The 21,854-nt window shown below is 45.2% G+C and overlaps 2 protein-coding genes across 2 annotated transcripts in view; one reads left to right on the top strand and one right to left on the bottom strand.

Annotated features, from left to right (window-relative positions):
- The window catches only part of Syn2 (synapsin II), a 128,496-nt gene that overhangs the window by 11,121 nt on the left and 95,521 nt on the right, over nucleotides 1-21,854 (bottom strand). The window contains exons 6-10 of the mRNA XM_055604173.1: nucleotides 15,012-15,074; nucleotides 14,524-14,666; nucleotides 10,471-10,545; nucleotides 9,934-10,036; nucleotides 8,561-8,710 (exon numbers count right to left, since the gene is read on the bottom strand). Of these exons, the coding sequence (XP_055460148.1) occupies nucleotides 8,561-8,710; nucleotides 9,934-10,036; nucleotides 10,471-10,545; nucleotides 14,524-14,666; nucleotides 15,012-15,074 (534 nt within the window). The remainder of the gene's footprint in view (nucleotides 1-8,560; nucleotides 8,711-9,933; nucleotides 10,037-10,470; nucleotides 10,546-14,523; nucleotides 14,667-15,011; nucleotides 15,075-21,854) is intronic.
- Nucleotides 17,020-21,854, top strand: part of Timp4 (TIMP metallopeptidase inhibitor 4) — a 6,429-nt gene continuing 1,594 nt past the window's right edge. Inside the window, exons 1-3 of the mRNA XM_055604174.1 lie at nucleotides 17,020-17,634; nucleotides 18,787-18,884; nucleotides 19,363-19,477. Of these exons, the coding sequence (XP_055460149.1) occupies nucleotides 17,496-17,634; nucleotides 18,787-18,884; nucleotides 19,363-19,477 (352 nt within the window). The 5' untranslated portion in view covers nucleotides 17,020-17,495. The remainder of the gene's footprint in view (nucleotides 17,635-18,786; nucleotides 18,885-19,362; nucleotides 19,478-21,854) is intronic.

The following is a 21,854-nucleotide window of genomic DNA, read 5'->3' as shown; positions in this document are numbered from 1 at the left end:
ACAGAAGCTCACCAGGCTAATATCCTGCTCTGCTGGGTCTACGCGGCTTTAGCAATCAAAGGAGCCAGGGGGCAGGACAGATGAACGTCTAAGAAGCAGCTGGTGAACTGCAGACTCCTGAGTTGATAGGTTGAGCATCTGGCTACTGAGGGAGGACAGCAAGTTTCCTCGTGCACTACCACAAGTGCCCAGCTTTCTTTCCTTTCCCCATGCCCTCACAGGCACACCAAAAAGCCATGGTATATGATATTGCACAGACCCTCCTGAGCTGGGGGTCAGAAGATCCAGTTCTCCTTAGCGGCCAGGTGACTCTGGGTAGGTCATCTTTAGTGTCTTTCTTGATATGTGAACACACGCAGAATTACTACCCCAATATCTCACATTAGAGTTTCAAGGCTTAAGAATGACAAATGAACTTTATGAACTGTAAGGTGCTAGCCAGTGAATGATATAAATCAACATCATTGCTTTTCTTTAGGTAAGAGTAAATCTATAGTGTGAGAACTGCATGTATCAATGGAGAAGACATTGCTAAGTAGCTTCCTGTCATCTCGTGCACAGTATTTCTTGCATGGGAGAATCTGGGTTGGATTAGACCATGCCCTCCCTCTGTGTATCACTGCCTTAGATCAGGGAAGATCTACTCAGTGTGCAAATCATGGAGAGAAACCAAGTCCACACCTGAGGATCTATGGGATTTTGCTAAAGGTACATCTAATTTTCCATCCTGTGGCTTTCACTAGACAGACTGGCAGAGGAGTTCCTATCTGATTTGAGGCCCCAACAGGATGGGAAGCTGAGGAAGGAAAGACATTGAGTGACTCAACTTTTGAGAATTGTTGGCTTAACACCAGCTGCCCCCACCAGGAGGAAGGCCTGTGCTTGCTCAGCATATCTGAGACAGGAAATTGGGAAAGGGTCCTAGGGTCTGGCCCCAGGAAAGGGGCCAGGCCATGCTCCTTGCTGGCCACGCCACAGAACTATTCTGATCAGCTCCCCCAGGCCTCGCTTCCCCGGTCCAGTACTCCAGGGAGAATGAAGTAGCAGGAAGGAATGTGGTCAGGAGGTTGCAGAGCAAAGGGGACAGTATGTTTTCAGCACCTTGAGACCTTTCCGGACTCACCCTTTCAGTTGCCACTGGCCCCCTTCCTTCCTCTGCAAGGGTATAAAATCTATCCAGGGGTGAGCTGATGCTCCTTCCTTCCCAGGGGACCCCACTGTGGGCAAAGACCAGTGCCTGGATTGTGGCTGTCCCATAACCTGAAGACACCAGAAATGGTCCACAGAGGCCACAAGTCCTATGGGGGCTCAAAAGATCAGGTCACCCTAGGTCAGAATGTCAGTTTCGAGTGATTAAAGATGTTCCTGAAAGTAAAGACAGTCCCAAAATAGCCAGTTTCTCTTAATAGTTCGTTAAGGGATCTAGTCACTCGTGGCTTATCTGAACCTGCCCCAAACTCCTTGAGTTCTCAGCTTCTACTCACTGGGGAACATGGTCTCTGAAGCCAGTCCTGCTGTGGGAAGCAGGAAAGCCTTGGTTTGTCCTAACTTTACCTCTTAGAACAAGTGAAATCAGAGGAACAAATGGGGTCAGAGGAATGGTTGTGCCTCTCCCTAAGTGTCCAGCCCTGGAGGTTACTCTTCTCAAGTGAAGAGATCTCTTTTCAGTCTTGGTCGCCTTGTACTTATGAGCTCACAGGGAAATGTATTTATTTTATCTTATGTATGTGAGTGCTTGCCTGCATGTATGTATAGGTACCATGTGCATGCTTGGTGTCCACCGACGTCAGAGAAAAGTGTCTTTTATCTCCTGGTAGACAGCTGTGAGCTAGGAACTGGATCTGGGTCCTCTGCAAGCACTGAGCCATCTCTCTAGCTCTTCAGTCCCGTTAGTTTAAACTCTTCCTACTACCTCTTCCAGGTCTGGTGTTACATGCCCCCTGGAGCACAGTACTCTAGCTTTGGGGGATTCTGAGAGTTACCTGCTCCGTCAGCTTCCACGTACCCTTTTGCCATCTCCCCACCCTTTCACCACTTCCCCAATAAGCAGCTTATCCTGCCAAGGGAGGTCTCAACATTAATGTGACAGTCACACGGTCCAGAGAGGCGGTTTTTGCTCTCGGTATTGGTGAGTTGGCTCCTTATGCAAGGTCAAAGCCCGTCTTCCAGCAGATTTGCCTCTGGGATCATTTCTAATCCGTGACGGCATCAGAAAGCTAAAGACATTGAGTCATAGGCTTCTGGAAGCAGCTGGTAGTCAACTCAAGTTCCTTTAGTTTCTTTTGTTTGTCCCATGCAACCCAAGCTAGCATCGAACTTGCTATATAGTCAAGAATGGCCTTGAGCTTTTGATTCTTCTGCCTCCACCATGAGATTGTTGGGATTACAGGCATGCCACCATACTTGGTTTATGCCTGTGCTGGGGGATCCCAGGGGTTCGTGAATACTACGCAAGTACTCTGCCAACTGAGCTACATTCCCTGCCAAGGTCCTACTTTTGTCCATAGAGTAGATGAGCCACAAGCCCCAACATCCTGGTTTCTCCTCTGATAACACTCAGTTGGAATCCATCCTGTTACACTACCACCCATGGACTAGAAGCAACATTCAGTATGTTATCTGTTCAGCTAGGTACCAAATGCACATCAATGCTTCAAAGGCCTAGTCTTAAACTAGTTCTCTATGGATCTCACCCACAAGCCAAATAGGAAGCTGGCTAAATGCCTAACAAAGGGAGAAAGACCAGCCTTGCTTCACTCATCAGCGTCTGAAATTCCTGCATTACCATTTCGTCTTCTATCTCTGGAAGATTTTACAGGAAAATAAAAGGTGTGAGATCGGTGTAATAAAACATAAAATCAAACAAACAAAACACAGCCACATGAAGACAAGGAATATATCTCTCTTGACAAGACCTGAAAGCTCTGGCCACCTGAAGGTCTCTCCCTTGTTTCTGGGAATTTCTGGAAAGCAGCACTCTGCTCTCCAGAGCCCCAGCTTCAGGCCTGTCTCAGATCCTGATGATTCACCCTCCCCTTCTCAAGGATTTCTGAGTTGTCAAGTTGTTCTTAACATACTCAGTATAGCCCTAGGTACTAGATTTTTCCTAAGCCCTAGAGATGAAGTTACGAGCAAGTTCTTACTCTCAAAGGCTGAGTATGTCTGCGGGATGGCACAGCAAGAGTAACTGGGAAAGAGGGTCTGCAGTATGGACCACAGAGGTTCTGCAGTTGTTGGCCACCAGGTGTCACTGCCACCCTGAGAACAGCATACCCTGTGTAGAGGTTTCTTCGAATGGGCAGCTTGGAAACTAATAGTCCAGCCAGACTGAGCTATTCATCTCTCTGCTTTTGGTGATGTGGTCAGTGCCTCCCTGATTCTTGGAAGGATGCAGAGAAGTTAGCTAGCTTTCTGCTTTCCGCTCCAGGTAAGAGGCAGGCTTATAGCAAGGCGAGGTATACCCACTACCCAACATTTTCTCCTCCCTCCCTCTAGCCTCCTTCAGGTAACATTTAATCATAAGAAGGAATTCTCTGGTGGTAGAACAGGTATGGACAGAGAAAGAGGGATGGACAAGTCATAAGTCTGTCCCGGTCCTCTTCTACATTGCTGGGCAAAAAGCAGGAATTCAAGCCAGAAGTTCTTTCTCTTTCAGTCTGTGATTCCGTGGTCACAACTGAAGCTAACAAGAGTGGCTTGACTGAGGAATAGCATACATGACACATGCAGGGCCTTGTCAGGACATGTGACATGTAGGCTGGGACCCTCGCAAATGTTTCTTGGTCTATATCTCTTCTGCTTGCACACTACCAAGGATTCCTTAGGATCCTGACACTAACCCCAAATAGGGTGAAAGGGCCATTAAAGGCATTAATTTCAAGTGGGGACATATCATCAATTATGTTTTGTGAAGCCTACTACAAGGACAGAGGTAGTATAGTAAGAAGATTTTGCCCAGATAAAGGGAATATTTCACCCTTGTCATAAAAAAAAAAAAAAAAACAAACCTGCTACTAAATACAGAGTTAATAAAAATAAACCTCTATTTGTTATTGTGGTTTATATTTTCTACAGACAACCGACTGTATCCACCTGCAACAAACTAACAAACTGCTCTCAACCACCATTTTTTTTTTAAGAACACCTGTGATATTCAGTCGTGTGCTGCATAACAATATTTAGCTCAATGGTTGGCCATAAATATCATTGTCTGGTGATGCCATGGCCTCCTAGTTTGTATGGGCCTGCACTACATTGATGAAGTCACAGGAGATCAAAATTCTTCGGGAATAGCCCAGTTGTGGAGCCCTGTGTGACCATATTCAATGACTGCTAGATTCTGGAGCCTTTGAGATGAGGTGGTAAACAAATTCCCACTTGGAAAGAGTTTGTGTTCTGGTAGATGCACAAAAAAAAAAAAAAAAAAAAAAAAAAGAAAAGAACAATCTTATCTGATGGGAAATGGGAAAACACAAGTCGAGCAGGGAAGAGGAGCAGCTGCTAAGCAGGTGGCAACTTTGGATGATTTAAGAAATGTTACACTGTTGTCAAAGTCTCTCTACCAAAACAGTGAGCTGTGCCAAAAACAAAAGAGGGAGAGCATTTTCGGGAGAGGCTACAAGAGATACATAGGCCTTTAGGACAGTGTGGCTAGGGCATAGAGCATTAAATATAGGATGGCATAGGGGTAAAAGGTAGATGAGATCCTGTGTAAAAAGCTTGGGAAATTTAGGCAAAGGGGAAGAATGGGGTATTGGTGAAAAAGCAAGAATTATGCTTTGGCTATGCTATATTCACACAAGCAAATGAAGGTGTCTAGCGGGCATTAGACACGTGACTTGAAATTGCGAGGAGTGGTCAAGGCAGGGAATTCAACCTTACCAGGGAATTTACAAGTTTAGGGTACATCTAGAGATTTATCAGAAGTGGAAGGGTCAGAAAAAAAAAAAAACCTGGGAAGGAAGTGTTAGGACCAGGCTGCCCTGCATAAAACGGTTGTTCTTTTAGACTGTGCCTTACCCTGAGGGACTCCATTTCATGAGCAGCTTTTGGCTCTGTTTGAAAGATGGAGGACACCTGTGCCCTTGGGTGCATACACACAGCACCATCTACACAGCAGCATCTCTTTGGCATAGACTAACAAAGGATTTGTTCTTGGAGTAAAAATAAGATAAATTTATAAATTTATCAGGATGTATTAAATCACACCAGGGAAACTGGGCATATAGGCACATCAGACAAGAAAGGTTCTAACTCCCTCTCTGCTCCCAGAGGCAGACTCCCAGACCTGCAATGGCCATACCCCTCACTAACCTGTCATCTAGCCAAGCTTGTGTATGCATGAGGGACTGGTCCGCGGAGAATTCCTGACTAGCCTTGAGCTTCAGCTCAGTGCCCACTGTTGACATGGCTATTCAGTTTCCTTCTGCCTGTGTGATCGAGCCCTGCCAATCTTCCCTCTGTTTACTCCTCCCTCTAGACCTATCCTGCCCTTTTGTCTCTGCAGTCAAACTCACCTCCAAACTCCATTCTCAAACCAGCAGCTGACACTTGCAGCTGAAGTGACAGCTGTTTCTTCAGCTTCTTCCCTGCAGCTAGGCTTAGGTTCCTCACCTTATCCATACAGACTCTGCTTACATTCCTATCAGCCCCATTCTGAAGAGCTCTTGATTTTAACCGGTTGTAGTCACTCTTTAGTCTACATACACTCGTAGAGAGAGATACTGTGTGGTACGACAAAGAGTCTTAGAGTTAATATTTACAATTAAGATTTCAGTGAAAGCTATGTTGCCTTCGCTGGGTTGCCATGAAAAGGTGAAAATATTTGGCAAATTGTCTCCATTAAAAGCATTACACCTTATGAATTTATTGCCATTCAATGAATTCTGACATTGTGGACATGCACAAACATGTTTGTCTGTTTGACATAACACACTCATGACAATAAGTCACTGAGGCAGAACGAAAAACAAGAGTGCGGTCACAGAAGCTTGTCAAGGAGTGCCTTGAAGGAGTCAGCTGTACCAAATGCTATTGTGAAACCAAGGCAAGAAGAGAAATAACAGTCAGACTTGGTGACATGGAGATGACTCTGCTAAGAGCAATTTCAGTGAGATGGTGGTGGTAGAATGGTGATTGGAGTGGACTGAGAAAATAAGGTATGACAAAGAGGTGGCAGTGGGTAAAACAATGGGGGAGACACCGAGCAGTAGCTAGAAGGGAGCTGGTTTTGAAGGGTGTTTTACTGTTTTTTAATGGGAAGTGTCTACATATGGATGTGACCACCTGAAAAAAGATAAACTAATGAAAGAAGAGAGGGACCAGTTTAAAGCAGAAGGCAGGATCCAGATGACAGGTGGAGAACGGGCCTTCGAAGCAGATGCCTGTGGGTGGGTAGAGCGCAGGAGGTGGGGAGGTGTGACAGTGGGAATAAGAAGGCAGCTGGTCCGGAGGTGGGCCTGGCCCCCGAGCCTGGGCTTAGAATGGCGAAGTCTTCTCAGTCATCACCAGCATGCCCTTATCTAAACAAAACAGGGTCTAGGAATGTGACCAGAACACTTGTGGCTTCAAGGCCCAATCTCTACATCTTGCAGGTGGAAGACTGTTGTTGGATGTGGGGCTGGCGTCTGGGCAACCCAAAGTCAAAGCACAGGCTCGGGGGAAGTTAACAGAGTACAGAAGACCTGATTCAGGCAGGAATTCAGTCACCACTTCAATTTGGGACTTGGATACCCCAAGGAGTGCGAGCCAATTTCTATTACCCTAGAAGCTCCCCTTTTCCTAAAATCAATGAAGATGGAATACTCTACCCCCCCCCAATTTTTATTATGTATATATTGTTTTGTTTGTTTGTTTTAAGAGAAGCTCTCATGGCATACCTCTGGCTGGTCTGAAACTCAATTTATAGGCTAAATCAGAGATCCATCTGCTGTGATTAAAGTGTGTACCACCAGACCTTGCTCCAAAGAAAATTTTAGATTGGATTGCCCATGATAGAGAGATAAACAGACTCAGAAAGAGGTCTTAACTTACCAACTGTCACATTGTTTCAATTTAGTCAATTTTGGCAAAAATATTTATTGTGTGTCATATATACCTTAAACAGCATATATACTACTGACTAAAATAACATATCTCTTCTCTTGGCAATTCAGGTTCACTATCCTCAATACCAATGTTTCCATCTACAATTCTGCAATGCTTGAGTGTTTAGGGTAGTTAGCTTCTACCCTAAATAACCTAGTCTGATTCTCCCTGCCCGCTATAAACTTTCAGCCCTATATTCTTTCTCACTGCAGGATTGCTAGAAGGCCAGTAGCTTGCTAATAAGTGCGGTGTAATCTTGAAGGGCATTCACCCATCTCCACATAAGGTGTTGATGTTTCTCCAGGCCTCAGACTGTAGGGTGGAAACCCAGAATGTGAGCCTTCCCTGGGTGCTTCCTTCTGTCTTATTTTAGGGTTTTGTTTTTCTTCTTCTTCTTCTTCTTTTAATCTCATAAAATTCTAGAGATATGGACCATGGTTCCCTTTTTTAAGCCATTTTGCTATGGACATTGTCCAAGGCCATAAAGCCAACAGACACAGGTTTAGAGTGCTTGGGTGATGCTCATTTCAAGACGGACACACTATATTATTCCAGTCTATTCTGTTCTACCTACTCTATTCCTGGAGCTCTCTCTAGGTGAATTTTGAAGGAAAGGTTTTTAAGAGAATCCTAACCAAAAAAAAAAAAAAAAGTCAAAGCCTAAGCTTCCTTAAAGGGAACTGTGTCCTCATGAAGGTACACAGATGTTTAGAGAGAGCTCGCTAAGACTCAGTTCTTTGATTCGCTGCCCAGGCTCCTACCGCTCTGCTGTATAAATGCTCGGTGGAAAGAGTGGTAGGGAGACCTCCCTCATGCACTTCAGAACTTCAGGCCTGATATCTTCTCTGCTCTTTGGCTAGTTACAGAGTGCCTGTGCCTAATGTTGCACAAAAGTTTATGTGGATTTTCCAGTAGAGCTGCATCTGAGATGATGCCACTGTGATGGGAGTCGTGTACCACATCAACTGAGAAATGTCCCCTTCTCTCTCACAGGAATGAAGAGCAGGCTTCTAACCTGAAATTTACCCTTGTCAGTCTACTCTGGAGCTCAGGACTGACTCTTCCCTCCTTGCAAACAAGCAGCCTTCTCAAAAAGATGCTGCTACACACTCGGCAGTAAAGAGCCAGTGGACTATCTGGCCTGGACTTCTCTCACAGATCTCCCAGTTCAAAGCAAGGCATCCTGAGTCACAGGAGAAATTGGATGTAGCTTCCTGGAGCCTTCGAGTTCAGGGTGAAGATCCAGTACTTTATCTCAGCACAATTCTGAAGCTGATACTGTAGACTGCTGAAGAGCAGGCCTCTGAAAGGGGTACTTGAAGATAACCCAGAGAGGAAGGAAGTGAAGGGAAGGAAGAGAGAAAGGACCTTGGATTCCAGCTAGGCCTGCAGGCATCTGACCTCTGTCTCTTCCTATAGCCAGTGTCTGCAGCAGTGGCTCATGACTGAGCTGGGTCTCCTTGCACTTCCTTACCTGTGGCTGCTGGGTGGTTAAAGGTCTCTGAGGAGATAGGGCAGGAGTCCTGGACAATAGCTGGTTCATCTTGCTGATGACTAGATCAGTGATGAGTTGTCTGTCCTCCACTTGGTGATCCCCAATCAGTGGCATGCTACAGTCCATGACCTAGTGGAAGATGTGGCCCAGATGAGAAAAAGGTCTAGAAATATAAAGGCCCTCTGGGCTTTGTGGGAATGGATACAGTTTAAACCAGCAAAGTGGGTTGGTTGGCTGGAATCGTCTTCCTCAGCCAAGACTAGAACCTTCTGCTCCTGTTGCAAACAATTGCCATGACCCCTTTGCTTCCCCTTAACCAAAAGCAGGGTTCTGAGATGCAGACTGCTGGATACTGGGAATGGGAAGAAGGAAAAAGCAAGGAGAAGAAATGGCCTGGGGCTGGGTGTTTGCAGGGAGAGGAGCAGGAAGATGTAGAAGGGAATGCCTTAAGAGCAGGCAGTTCTCATCCTCTGACTTTTCATGGTCTGTCTCTAAACGCGCTCCACACATACACAGCCTGATTCCTGGCCTTGCTCCTGACAGGTGCAGCTTCTCTGCTTGCCACTCATCTTGATTCTTCCTGTACCCAGGGCGATGTTTCCTCCCTTTAGGAAATGTCTGCTTTAGAAGGCTCATAGACTCTGGGGGGCCCAACTCTCATTTGCAGATGATAAACAGGCTTACCCTGAGAGGGTGGTATGGTTATCTAGAAAATTCCATGCTAAGCAGGCTACGGAGTACACTTTGAATCTAAAACCGACTTTGGCCTCCTGACAACTGGCATTCTGGAAACACCAACCCCTTTACTTCCAGGAAGATGGAGCCCAGTAAGTGGGTGGGGTGATGTTCATACTTGCATAGCTCTCCCTTTAACAGGGGAAGACTTAGCCAAGCTTGCTTAGGGGACCTGGCAGAGTACAGCATCTCCAAGGCTAAAAGATGTTAAAAAGAACCATCTGTACCCAGGTGCCCAAGTTGATATTGGTTCTCCCTGAAGCCAAAAGAACACATTCATGGTAGAGAGGCTATATTTCCTCACTTAATAAAGTGATTAGGTTGGACTGTATCATTTTTTTTACTCTTGGAAAAAATGATACAGTCACTACAATATCCCCATAATAAAGCAGGCTGGGAACCAGGAACCTAGATGTGTCATCTGTTGCTCATTATGTGGCTTGGCCAACAGCTCTCCACTTAGAGAGAAAACTTGCTATGCAGATATGCCATCTTGGACCTTCATAATTAGAAGACTCTATATGTAGCATGGGATATTCACACAACTTTTGAGGCAAGAGTCTGGTCCCAGTCTGGGTGATAACTACATCCTGATATGCTCCTTGGGCCAGACTTACCTCAAAAATGTAGTCTTTCCCATCTTTGCCATGTACAGCTTTGACTGCACAGATGTCCAGGCCACCAAACATCTCAGAGCAGGCATCTACCCAGAGCTTGTACCTGGAGGAGATAGAAAGATGTCCTGAGGCTAAGACATTAAGCTCATATCAAGCCTACATTCTGGTAAGGTCTTTCTGCCCCCGCTTTTCTCATCCCTTACCTCCATTCTTCTCTTCCTTCTTCTACCCCATTAATGGTGCCTCCCCTTCCTGATCTCCTGAACCTAGCCATATTTCTAAGCCCCGAGTTAGGCCTCACCTTGTCCAGAAGGCCTTCTAAGACCTCTATTATTTCTTAATTGGACTATTATTTCTTGATTGGAGCCACTGAGGTACATGGCCCTTATCTCTGTAACAGCATTTGACTTGGCTCTGCCTGATCTTGTTCACTGGCTGCCAGAGCTTCTGTGTTTTATTAGTCCTGTCTACAGAGAGCCTCCCTCCCTTCAGATGCTGCTTATTTCTAACACATCTTTATTGACATCTCTCACTCACCGGTCTGACATGGCAATCTGCTCCAGCATTGCGGAGCCGGTGTTTGTCTTCCAGTTCCCTGAGATGGATGTCCTCCTGCAACAAGGCCCCACCAGGAAAGGACAGGTGGTGAACCACACCAGGAAAGCACAGGAATTCAGAACTGCAGATCACCGGATCGCCCCTGTGTTCCCTACCAGAATCCCCCCACACAACCAAAGGGTCCATCTGTCGGGTAGGCCTAGAATCACTTGTGATGCCCTGTTCTCTCAACAAAAGTGTATCTCAGACAGCTCTGGCTCCATGGAGCCCATCCCAAGTTTTTCAAACAGAGAAGCTCTTGCTCTATTTTGAACCAATATAAAAACTGCCTATACCTCACTGGTCATCTTAGATTTTTATTTTGTTTTGTTTTTTGTTTTTTCATCTTAGATTTTTTTTTTTTAACCTTAACTATTTGAGCTGAGTTGTAAGCCAAAACTTGCCGACAATTATGTCAAAGTCTTGCAGTATGCTGCCTTCTACTCTTGGCAGCCTGTCTACAGCCTGGACTAACTCGGAGTAATGCATGAACAGAATCCTACAAGCCCTCATGGATATCTCCCACCATCTTTTCCTGGACATTCTTTTAACGGTTACCCTCTGAGCAGTTTAACCCTGATGAGTCAGTTTCTCTTTTGGGCTTGCCTACCTATCAAATAACTGATGTACCAAGAACCAACCTCTGCTATGTTGTACTTCGCCCATGAAGTAGATCTATCCAACCACTTCACAGTTTCAATAGAGCCAACTAGCCCTGGCTAAGCAGTAGGTGGATGACCAAATTTCTGGATCTAGGTTTGTCCTTGACTGTCTGGATAACCTGTAGGTCACTCTACCTCTCTGACTCTGTCTTATCTATGAACACAGGGTTGCCATGAGGACCAACTGGTATGGGCTTAGGTAAATAGAGCTGTTTCTATTGTGTAAGTTATCAGCCTTTACCTATACCCAGTCAGGAGGAAGGGAGAACCTACGGGACAGAACCCCTCTTTTACTGTGGACAGAGTCTTCACGTGCTGTCACAAACACTCAATGCTATGTAAAGGGTGCTGGCGACTGCTTCCAGGTGCTTCTTCCCTGGTGATCTGATTCCAGACACTGAAAAGCCCATAAGCACAGCCAGTGTTTCAGAGTTTTACGGTGATACGGTGAGTGAACAAATGAGATGACAATAATCCTCAAACTTGAACAGCACAAAATGCTTTCCAAAGGGCACTTCACTAAATCCCTGTGGACAGAGGGTAGAATTTTGCCCAACTTTACAGATAAGAATAAGACTCAGAAAGGTTCTTGTCCGTGATTGTATATCTGGTCAAAACAGATATAAGAATTTTAAAAGTCCTATATACCTACTACCCAGATCAGAAACAAAACAAAATTGTTTAAAGCTAAATTATACCACAGAGCATAAAGCTTAATAGATGTCTACAGGATGGTCCATCTAAGAGATAAGAAGCATTCCTCTCAGAGGCTCAGAAAACCTCTAAAACCAAACATGTAGAGGCTACAAAGCGAACCTTAACAAAAAAAGAAAAGTATTAAAATAATCTCTTATGTCTTATCAGACTACAGTGGAATAAAACTAGAACTCAACAGCAAGAGAAATCACAGAAACTACACGATTACGAGGCAAATGAACAATGCACTTCTGAGTTAATAATTCAATGAAACAATCACAGAGGAAATGAAAAACTTCCTAGAATCAAGTGAAAAATGACAGCATAGCTGATTAAAAGCTCTGAGATACAGCTAAGGCAGCTCTAAGAGAAAAGCCTATAGCTAAAGTCCTAATGTAAAAAAAAAGGGGTCTCAAATAAATAACCTAATGATATACTTCAAGTTCCCAGAAAAGCAAGAAGCCAAACCAAAATATAGTAACTGGTAAGAAACAAAGATTATGGTAGAAATCAAGAAAATAGAAACTAAAGAACAATACATAGAACCACAAATTAAAAAGCTGGTTTTATGAAAAACAGCTAAGCAGAAGAAATAGAAGACTCAAAACAAAACAAAAGTACAGATTAAAAAGTAGTTGTGAGAAGAGACTCTGTTGAAAACCTTATATTCTAAAAACGTAAAACATCTAGAAAAATAAATACATTATTAATAGAATATACAGCCAACTAAAATTAAATCAAAAGATATAAATATCTTAAACAGACCCATAACAAGCAACATGATTGAAGCAGTAATGAAGTCTAATCAGAAATAAAAGCAAGGACCAGATAGTCACTGCTGAATTCTATACAGATTTTTAAGACCTGACATTAACACTTATAAAACTTACAAAAATAGAAACAAAACGGATGGCACAAAGTTTACTCTATTACACAAAGCCAGGTGAGAACACAACACAGAAAAACTTTAGACCAATTTCACTGATGGATATAGAGGCAAAAATTCTGAACAAAATATTTACAAAGCAAATTTAAGCTGACAAAAGCGCCTGACATAAAGACTAATGCCCCAAATGGAGAGAATCAGCTCTCACAAGTTGTTCTCTGACCTCCATGCCTGCACTGTGGCATGCACACATGTGCCAGTGTGCTCATGTACACACGTGTTCATACATACACACAAATAAATACATGTGATAAACTTTTTTCAAAGATATGTTAAAATGATACATCAAGGTCAAGTTGGTTTCAATCCAGGGATGCAACATTGGTTCATCATTAAAAAAAAAAATTTTTTTTTAAAGTCACATGACTATCTCAATAGACACAGAGACAGCATTTGATAAAGTTCAACGTGATAAAATTCAGAAGAAACTAGAAACAAAGGATGCCGCAGCCACACAAAGGCTACAAGCCTGTAGCCAACATTATTCTAAGTGGGGAAAGCTGAGAGCATTTCATCTAAAGTCTGGAGTAAGACAGGAGTGCCTGTTTCTCTCTACTCTTAGCCAAAGTGCTCAAATCAGGAAGACACCCCCACCACCATCCTTCAGCTTAGCTTTCTTCAAGGGTGTTCCCTGAGTCTGTGGGTGCCTACTGCCATACAAGGTAAGAAACAGAAACTCCATCATTCGCCCACAAGAAATTCACTGTAAAGAAGAACATGTTTTGTGTAAAGTTGTGTGGAGCAAGTGTGGAGAGGAGGGCAGGCAAGGAGTATTTCCCTCCCTCCAGAGGTATCAGTACTGAAAAGAGGGGGGAGGGAGACAGTGAGAATGGGTGGGTATGGCTGAGGGACAGGAAGGCATTCAACTTAATTTGCTGAAGTCACGAGTGGCAGAAAGCAAATTCATGTATTAATGATGTTCTTCATTTGTAAAGAAAGCTACATCGTAACCAACTTTTGAAACTGCCAGAGATTAATATCTCCAAACTGGAGCTGTGCACTATCTACCCATGTATGACAGAAGGAAGGTCAGGCAAATCTTGAACTCTCTGTTTTCCTGACATCTTTACTTTTCCCTATGGATGTAGCTATGTGGAGCAGCCATCCATTCTTGGGAAAGCGAGGCTTTCGGTGTTCGGGGCCATTTCCGAGGCTGGTGTTTTCACCAGCTGTCTCTATGCTCTTGCAGTCTGGTAAAGCATACAGAGCCCTCTGGTAGTATGAAATGTGCAGTGTGTGTAATATATACAAAGCACATAGGGTCGTATGGTACACATCCTTTTTAAAAAAATATTAAAATAAGCATTTCTGTGAACATGATGTAGTGGCAGGTTTAATGTCTGCCATGGTTTTAGAAGAGTAAAGATGGGTTGGTTTTATTGACATTTGTCAAAACCTGTATGACAGTGGGATTGAAGAATGCCTGTGACCACTGTTAGTGAAAAGGCCCATATACTACCATCACTGTTGTCTACATTCTACAGTAAAGTAAGATCCACTTAGAGGCCAGTGAAAGGGCTATAATTTTATTTCTCAGAGCCCGCCCCTTGACTTAGACAGAATTCAGGCTAAGAGACCTGACTTAGCAGCATCGTCCTGCTGCTACTACCTTATGGATTGGATAAGGTTAAACTGAAGTTGCTGAGGGAAAATGGAAAGTACCCGCTGAACACCATCCCCCACACTCACATGTAAGCCTTGTAGTTGTTGCCAATCTTCTGAACCCTGATGTCATACTTGGCGTCAATGAAGGGTTCTGCTGTGGCATAGGTTTGGGTAAGGGCCACCACACTAGCAATGTCCTGGAAGTCGTAGTGATTTTCCACTTTGACCTAATGTTGATGTAAGGCAGATAGGAAGGGTGATATATGCATACAAGCCAATCACACAGTTTCTGATATGAGCAAAACACGAGCACACCATCTCCCCAGCAGTTCCTTTGTGTCTAGTCCCTTCCCAGAGCCAGGGTCATACTTGTTGCAAAATATGTAAGGGGCCAACTGGGTCATTGTATGACTTCATTGTATGACTGGACCAAATTCATGGTTTCCAAGGGAGCTGGTCAGGTCCTTGGGAGGAATCCACTAACACATGAAGAAGAGTAGTCTACACATGGGCTTGCTGACAAAAAGCCCTCTTTAGCTCAACCCAGACGGCCACCCGCCACCCTGCCTTACCTTGCCCATGCCTGAGTGAGCATGGCCAATCTTCACCACCACAGGGAACGTAGGAAGTGTAAGCTGAGAGCAGAAAAGGAAGAGATGCACCAGTCAGCCAGTCTTTTCTCCTAGGAATTCTAAAATATTTTCCTTGGGAGCATAGCATCCTCTAAAGAATCAGTGTAGGGTCTGGAGACAGCTCGTTGGTTAAGACGGCTTACTGCTCTTGAGGAGGGACCTGGGTTCAGTTCTCAGCACCCACATCAGGTGTCTCAGAACCATGTGTGTAACTCCAGCTCCAGGAGATCTGACACCTTCTGGCCTCCTGCATGCACTTGATTCATATGAACTCATAAAGACATATATACATCCACACAGATTTATAAAAAAAAAAAAAAAAAGAATCTTTGGTGAACATTATCAAAACGCATTGCGTGAAATTCTTGAATAAATTAATAGAAACATTAAAATAAAGAATCCGTGCACCCTACTCTTTTTACACATGAGACCCCCAAAGAACACAGTAGTCTGGAGGCAGAGCTGTGTGGGCTCTGTTCTTCTCTCCACTACGTTCTGCATCTTACTGCTTCCGTTTTCTCTGCATTAGACAACCCTGGCAGGGCCTGCTCTCAGCTAAGATTTTTCTAAAAATTCATAAAATAGCAATTTTTGCTGTCTTTAAATTGTACTATAATAAGCCAGAACTGTCTGGAATGCATTTTGAGCATCCTGATGTCCACTGAAACATGGACCTCTGACCAGCCTCTCTCTGTCAAGTGCCATCTCCCCCCTGCCGGCCCCAACTGGCCTCTTCCTCTGTCACGTTCTTCACTACTTACCAACAGCACAGACTCGGCCCCAAACACAGGATTTAGAAGCGATGACTTAAATTTACCCTTGGGAGACATCCTTAAGAAAGTGTAACTCTTTCTCAAAGTAGCCCCGTTTTGTCAGAAGGAGGAGTAAGACTTAAAGGGAGAAGGACCCTCCCAAGGCAGGGTTTTGAGCCACAACAAAATTCGGGCAGAAGGAGCATAGCGCCATGCCGGCGTAGGGGAGCACTGCACACCTCACACCAGGAGGTGACGGTTCCAGTTTTCTTTGTCACTGACCTTCTGCGAGTCACTTCATGGCACTGAGCCTCTCAGCCTTCACATGTGCCAAGTGACAACACTGGGCTGATGCTTTCAAGAGCCCTCCAAGCAACACCTCCTGAGCCACCTGCCTCTGTCTGACTTCGTTCTCGTCCCGTTTCTTTCCTTTTAAACTTCTCCTCTACCGTCTACCTGACGTCTTCTATCTTCAGCGGATAGCTATCAATGGTAGGGACAAGTCAGATTGCAGAATGTGAACTCAGAGCTCCACGAGTACAGCTGTGATCAGAAATGTGGGTTTGGTGTTCTGGACTGAAAAATGAAGAAAGGGAGGGAGAAATCATGTAATTTGGTCTTATTTTATGGAGGAAAAAAAAAATTGGGGCCCAGAGACACAAAAGATCACTGACGGTGGCAGTGGTAGTTAGAATCAAGACCCAGCCTCCTATCCTCCCTGGGCAGTCATTCCACAAGCTTCTTTTCATTCAAATTCTTGGAGCACTTTGCTGACAAACAGTGGACAAGGCTTGAGTCACAATGACCCGAATGCCTGGCTTGTTTGCTAAGCGGCTCCGCCTTCTGCAACATGGCAGTCTCCCGAGGGCTATGATGTGCAGTAGGAGCTCTGAGGTCCAAATTTCGCCCTCAGCTACAGTACACCCCGTGTTTTAAACTCCGTGGAAAGAACTGCCCCAAACTCTGTGTAGCGTCTAAGGCTCTGGCTGTGAGAAAGGGTTTTAAAGCACTGGCTACTTTCTCTGACACCCTTCCCCACCCCCCATCCTCCAGCTGACAGCGCCAAGACACACACACACACACACCCCAACTTTCTCTGTCCTGTTCCCTGACTGTTTGCTGTTGCTTTGGAGCCTCATAAATAGGGCATTGAAAACACTTCCTGAGGCTGAAAGAAGCCCTGAGTAGCTTGTCTCATTCCCAGTATGCAGCTCAGCGAGGGGTCCGTCCTCCTCTGTCACTGTCTCTTTTGCCTGTTGTAATTCTGTCTGCCTCTGACTTGGCCTGTGTCTGTGCCTCTCCTCACTTGCTCTTAGTGCCGGAGTCACAGTCCCTCATCTTTCCGCCTTCTTCTCTCTTCACTGGTCTTTGCTTTTCTCTAGCTGCGACTAACGCTGCTCCTAAGTCTTCCTCCACTTCCAGGCTGCTGCCTCTTCCAGAGTCTGCAGGCTTCTCTCTCATTGCTGGGGTCTGTTGGTCTGGTCAGGAGGGCCTTGGGTCCTGCGGCTCTGGGTGGCCTGGTGCCAAAGGAGGGAGGAGCCCATGGGGGCGGGATTGGCCCTAAAGCCACCTCATAAAGACTGAGACTGCACGAGGCATTCTGGAGGAGTCCTGGGGGGCTGTTTGTTAAGACTGGCAGACCCCAGGAGCTCAGCTGGGGCTCTGCAGTGTCATGCCCTGGAGTCCCCTGGCTGTGCTGAGCTGGGCGCTGGTGCTGCGGCTGCTGGCGTTGCTGCGGCTACCCGGGCTGGGTGAGGCGTGCAGCTGCGCGCCTGCGCACCCCCAGCAGCACGTCTGCCACTCAGCTCTAGGTGAGTCCTGGCCCTTGAGGACCACAGATGGGTTGCCTGTGGGAAAGCTGGTGTTGGCCAGAGTTTCAGACCTGGAGTCTGAGGGAAGGGGTGGAGTTCAGACCATGTAGGGGTGCCTCCTGCTGCAGCTGACAGGTCAGAAATGGCTATGCTTTATTGACTTGGGGAAGTGCAAAGCCTGATCTGTAGGAGCATAAATGCTCCATCATGGATCTCCAGGGTAGTTCTGTCAGCTCAGCTTGATGGAACTTAGCTGTATCTAGTAGTTTTTAGAACTCTTGGGGGTGGGGGTGGGGGATAAAGGGGTGAGCATTTGCATTATAACACCTGTCTCCCTGCCTGCAGTTGAAGTTGCCAATGTGCCCCCACAGGACACACACCTTTTGTCCTTTCTTGACCCCTTCCTGAATACCCTTCTTTCATACTTTTAAATTCCTGGCAAACTATTATTCACCCTTAATTTTCTGAAGGCTTCTTGATTCCTTGCTAATCCTCCTTTTGTGGTGGGTTTTGCTGGTTTTTATAAGGTGTTCTCCACTAGATTAGACTTTTGCAGGATAAGGACTCTCCTGCCTAGTGCAATGTCAGGAAGAGAGGAAGAACTTTTAAACAGATTTTCCAGGGCTGGGGCTGTAGCTCCATGATACAGCATTTGCTTTTCATGCATGAGGCTTTAGGTTCAGTCTTCAATGCTCAGGGTGGGGGAAAGAAGTAAAAAACCAACCAACGAACCATCCAACCAGTTTTTGATAAGATGGAGAGAGATAAACTTCCTCAATGGAGAACTGAGACATTTATAAATTCGATAAACATTTGTTACTGTCACTTTTAGGTGAGTTATGAAGTTCTAAGATGTATCGATAGAGGAGTCACACACCAGTTGCCTTGAAGGGCCTCCTACACTCTGGTCACTACACCCAGGGCTATCAAGAACTATGAAGCTTTGGAAACCAATAGGTTAAAAGGCCAAAGGAACACAGTCTGAAGGGTTTAAAGCTGGCAACAACTGCAGGGTAAATTCCAAGTCCCTTCTCTCACATGTACTATACTGCTGAGAACCACAAACACTCGAAACAAGAATTCCCTGGACTCAGATCATCCATATCTCAGATGGCATACTCCCAGTGCTGAAGTTCCCCTTTCTCTGTGCAGTAATCCGGGCCAAAATATCCAGTGAGAAGGTAGTTCCTGCCAGTGAAGACCCTGCTGACACTCAAAAAATGATCCGGTATGAAATCAAACAGATAAAGGTACATGGGGGCAGACAGGGACTGAGCCATGATGGGCTGATGGAGGGATGGGGTGTGTGTTCAGGGAGGGATGAACCCAGTGAAAATCAGGCAATGGGCTGAGGTTTCCTTATGATGGTGCTAAAGTTGGAACTGTATGAGCTGGTATGCACAGGGCCCATGGGAGTCAAGTGACTGTTTTAAGGTGGGAACTCACTGTCTATTCTGTTCTACAGTTCTCTGACTAAGGGACTTTCTCATCTCCCTGGAGTAAGTCAAGGTTTAGACATATACAAACCCATCCATCCATCCATCCATCCATCCATCCATCCATCCATCCATCCACACACACACACACACACCAACCAGCAAGGTCATCTGTGTACCAAACCTGAATTAGACTTTTGTTTAATGTTTGGAAAGAAATGAGCATCCTTTAACCTGCTGCTGTGCCCATTATGCTTCTGACCCGTGCTGCTCTTCCATAACTGCCTTTCAGATGTTTAAAGGGTTCGAGAAGGCCAAGGATGTTCAGTATGTCTACACACCATTTGACTCTTCTCTCTGTGGTGTGAAACTAGAAACCAATAGCCAGAAGCAGTATCTTTTGACTGGTAAGTTAAGGGGCTAAACAGAGTTGTGACAGTGACCACAGCCTCTTAGTTGGGAGGAGCAGTTAAACTCCCTTTCAACCAGGAGTCCCTGCTACCGTGATCTTGGCCACTGCTTCACTACTTTAAGGACAGGCTGTTCTACCCATCTAGGACAGCTAGTTCCATTTTGAAAGTTTTAGTTGGTAAAAGATTTTTTTTTTTTTTTTGGCATCTTGAGCCCAAATGCATTTCTGGAAAGTGCTCTCTGTGTGTTTATCGCTGCCCTGTGCACAAGCCTGACTCTTAACAGTTCCACCCCCGTGAACCTGGGGCTGGGCCAGCCTCCTCCATACTGAACTGGTTGGGATAAAACAGTAAACGAGCCACCCACCCAATACACCCAAGAATATGATCTGGGGATAAATGGATATAATGGTAAAGTATTCTGGGATTCAGGAAAAGAGGTGCTGGTGTGGCTGTGAACCAGCAGGGAAGTATCACTGCCTTAGTGGGCTCTAATATGGTCTACAGATGGGATATGTCAATAATGAAGAAAGCAAGGAAAATGAAAATCACAGCTCATAGTGGGGAGAGGGAGGAGTTATCTATGGAGCCAGTGGATGAATATATACTGCCAGGCCTTGGGCAGGAAAGTGGAGACTCAGGAACAGGTCACAGTCCTCAATGAGTTCACAGTCCAGTCATGTCTCTCTTGAAGAGTGACAGAACCAGAGGATACAAGGAAAGGGGCGTGGCTCTGAAGATGTGGGATTACACTGCCCTAGGCAGCCTCTGCAGAGACAGGGCATGCCACGGTTTCCTCTAGTTCCCTCAGAAGCAGACCGGTTCCTTTACATCTCTTCATGCCTCACCCCTTTCCTAAGTACCCACTTTGTATGTCTTACCCTCACTGAGACTCTGAAGCGTATCAGGAAAAAGAGAACATGATGTTTCTGTCCTCAAGTGGATCAAGAATAACCCAAGGGTGGGGACACATGAGAAAAACCTAACTCAAAAAAAAAAAAAAAAAAAAAAAAAAAAGCCAATGGTCCCTTCATTGATAGATAAAAGTCCTCTGTGACCAGAAAACACTGTGACCAGAACACCATTGTAGCTTTTTCTTTGTCACTTGTCAGTGACATAGTACCGTGCCTCTTTCTCCCCGAGAGCTGAAAGGAACAGGGTAGCTGCAGGGTGTGTGGCTGTCCTCCTGCTTTTGTGCAAGACAGTCCCATTGTCCAGAGGCTCTCGCACTTGTGTGACAGTGAATTCCCACTCATTTCTTCAAGGCAGCTTCCTTTGTCCACCCTTTTCTGCACTTGGAGATAATCATGCTTTCCTTTGTCCTTCTATCTGGGCAATTACAGCCCAGCAACCTATGCTGACTTTTCTGTCTACCCTCCTAAGGGGCAGAGATCCTGTCATATTGATTTCTTCATCTGGTACTAGGTTATAGCAGCTGCTTAGTGAGTAAATGGTTGAGTGTCCAAGTTCTAGAGGGATGGCTTTGAGAAAAAGATGTATTGAAAAAGATCTATGGGGCTGGTGAGGTGGTTCGGAGTTAAAAGCACCAGCTGCTCCTTTAGAGAACCCAGTTCAATTTCCAGCACCCACATGGGGGCTCACAACTTCCGGACTGTTTAAGAAAAAGACCTATGAAAGACTGGAAGAAACTTGATAAATTAAAAAAAAAAAAAAAGGCCCTTTCCTATGGGGAAATACTCACCAAGACAGCTCTCAGTGAGGCAAGAGAGGCCAGTGTGGATACTGAAAAGGGGTAGACATCTTTGGTGTGAGCCTACAACTGTACTGAGAACTCTATATACATTCTCTCATTTAATCTCAGCAACAGCTTTATATTCCCGTCCTCCATCTGAAAGGTTACAGCTGCTAGTACATAAAAGGAGGAGTCTGCCCCCCACCCCTACTAGGGATCCAGCTCAGGCCCACTCACAAGCTAAGCATATGCACTATTACTGATCTACAATCCCAACCCTAGAGTCAGTCATTTTGTTGTTTGGTATTTTACTTGTACCTTTTGTTTGTTTCTCTAAGAAAGGGTCTTGCTGTGTAGCCCAGGCTGACCTCAAGCTTTTGATCCTCTTGCCTCAGCCTCCTGCGGGCTAAGGATACAGGCATGTACCACCAGATTTGACAAGCTCCAGTCTGACTTTAAATCCCACCTTCTTTTTGCTTCATGCTAAGGAAACAGACCTTCAGCAGATCTCATAATTCTGCCATGTGCAGACACCATGCGCTAGTCTTTGCTTTAAAGGTTATAGGGGTCTGTCTGGTCTACTCCTTGAGTGCTACATTGTCACTGCTGTCATAAAGCCATTTGAGACTGGAGTTTTCTCTGTGTTGTATAGTGTTTGTTTAGAATACATAGGGCATAATT

The sequence above is a fragment of the Psammomys obesus genome, unplaced genomic scaffold (assembly GCF_907164565.1).
Source record: "Psammomys obesus unplaced genomic scaffold, mPsaObe1.curated_primary_1811, whole genome shotgun sequence".
Taxonomy (NCBI): domain Eukaryota; kingdom Metazoa; phylum Chordata; class Mammalia; order Rodentia; family Muridae; genus Psammomys; species Psammomys obesus.
Note: the sequence above shows the minus strand (reverse complement) of the source record. Positions and strands in the feature narration are given on the sequence as shown.